The sequence below is a fragment of the Plasmodium cynomolgi genome, assembly GCF_000321355.1.
Source record: "Plasmodium cynomolgi strain B DNA, scaffold: 0110, whole genome shotgun sequence".
Lineage (NCBI taxonomy): Eukaryota > Apicomplexa > Aconoidasida > Haemosporida > Plasmodiidae > Plasmodium > Plasmodium cynomolgi.
This window is the reverse complement of record NW_004192725.1, coordinates 1-1,954: the sequence shown is the minus strand read 5'-3', so window position 1 is coordinate 1,954 and position 1,954 is coordinate 1. Positions and strand designations below refer to the sequence as shown.

The window sequence follows — 1,954 nt, the reverse complement described above, 5'->3', positions numbered from 1 at the left end:
ATCGTTATTAGAAGTACAATAAATCCTAAAGAAGTACCTATAATTGTTCCTGCAGGGTTGGAAATATTATCATCAGTATGTTGTTTAGGAACATCTAAACCACTATCACTCATATGAACTACATAGCTTGCTTCCTCATTACCTTTTTGTGCATCCCATCGATCGGGTACAGTTTCTGATTGATTTCTAATCATTTCCTGTTTACACATTGATGCATCAGGAGATTGTAAATCAGCATGTGTTATAATCACACCTTTTTTACTTAAAAATTTTTAGTCTTCTCAAAATTATTAATAAAATTATTTAATTCGGTTTCATATTCATTATTTATCTAGCAATTATCAGGAGATACAATTTCATTATATATATCAACACATTCTCCAAAAAATTCATTAATATAATAAGCTTTTTTTTACATCAATGATAATATCATATTCTTCTTCAATTAAATGCAATATTTCACCAAGTTAATATAGTTTTTTCTTGTTAATAAATTTTTCCTGATCAATTTAAAATTAGTTATATAACAGTTATTACTAATAGTAAGATAATAACTTCTTAATACTTCTATGATTATATATAATTCATTTTTATCACAATTATTGCTTTTTACTATATTATCATATATCCAATAGCTTAAATATTGGCACCACTTAGTAGCATTTACTGTATTATCTCTTAACATCCTTTTGTCTAATTCCTTAAGTGCAATGTCAGTACTTATGCAAAGAGAATGATTATTACAAATATTAAGATCGTTTTCTTGTTTTAAATGTGAGCATATTTGATTTGTGAAAATATGTTCCACATCAGATAAGGAAAAGTATGAATAATGATCACTTAAGCTTAGATAATACAAAAAATTGTACTAAAAATGAACAATTAATTAATATTTGTATAACAGTTTTGTGAAACATTAGAAAAACGTCTTAATATTCCTTTTATGTTTTTATGGAATATTCAATAAATATATAAGTATGTTAATAATATAATCAAATATACTTTTTCTTCCAAACTAGACAAAAATTCATCTCCGTGTTGTGAAGGCATGTTTAGGAAACGGTTTATTATAATTTTAGATATATAATATGAGGTATTATAATTAAAGCATATAAACATATATATATGTCTTAAAATTTATATTTATAGTGATCATTAACAAATAAATCGTTCTTAGGAAATGAAATTAACTATATTATTAAATTAATTTCGTGTAGTTCATATATATATAAATTAAGATTTTAAGACAAATAAAATCGAAAAAAAGTCTTATTAGGTATAAATTATAATATTTTACGATAAGTTATTATTTAACAAATATTTGTAACTATATAAATCATATATAAAATTTTACGCAGTATTCGTAAAAACAATTAATAATGCTGAATGAAATTATTATTCATTCAATATTATCTAATATTATAACTTCATTAAGCAGATGAATATATTTTAATAATGATGTTGTAACTAATGATTTTACATAAGTGCAAACACAAACTAAAACGTTAAACATACAATTCAATTTTATACTTTTTGATACACAGATATATTATAATTAGCACATAAAAATTATGATAGGATTTAGGAACATATATAACGGTAATTGTAAAAATTTAAGTAAAAGATCTATGGACAAAACTGAAATATGTAACAAATTTTTCATTGAAAAAATGAACATTATTATATTAATTATATTGATAAGATTACATTTTTATTAATATACTTTTACTATATAAATGTTTTTTATAAAATAATAAATAAATATCGTATTTTCTTCAGAATATTCTTCAAAAGAATGAAATTAACTTATTATAAACATTAGATATTGCTTTTTAAAAAAATATTTTCTTTCTAATATTTTAATAATTTTGAATATAAAGGAGCTAATGTCATTAATTATTATTCATAATATATTTTTGTGTATATAACATCCTAAATTATCTAAACATAAAAG

General features: G+C 21.3%; 1 protein-coding gene across 1 annotated transcript; it reads right to left on the bottom strand.

Annotated features, from left to right (window-relative positions):
• Positions 1-445: 445 nt before the first annotated feature.
• Positions 446-868, bottom strand: PCYB_002360 (hypothetical protein; the record flags this gene model as incomplete). The annotated part of the gene is made up of 1 exon (XM_004227657.1): positions 446-868. A coding segment is annotated over one exon (423 nt), but the record flags the coding sequence as incomplete, so codon positions are not given.
• Positions 869-1,954: the final 1,086 nt, after the last annotated feature.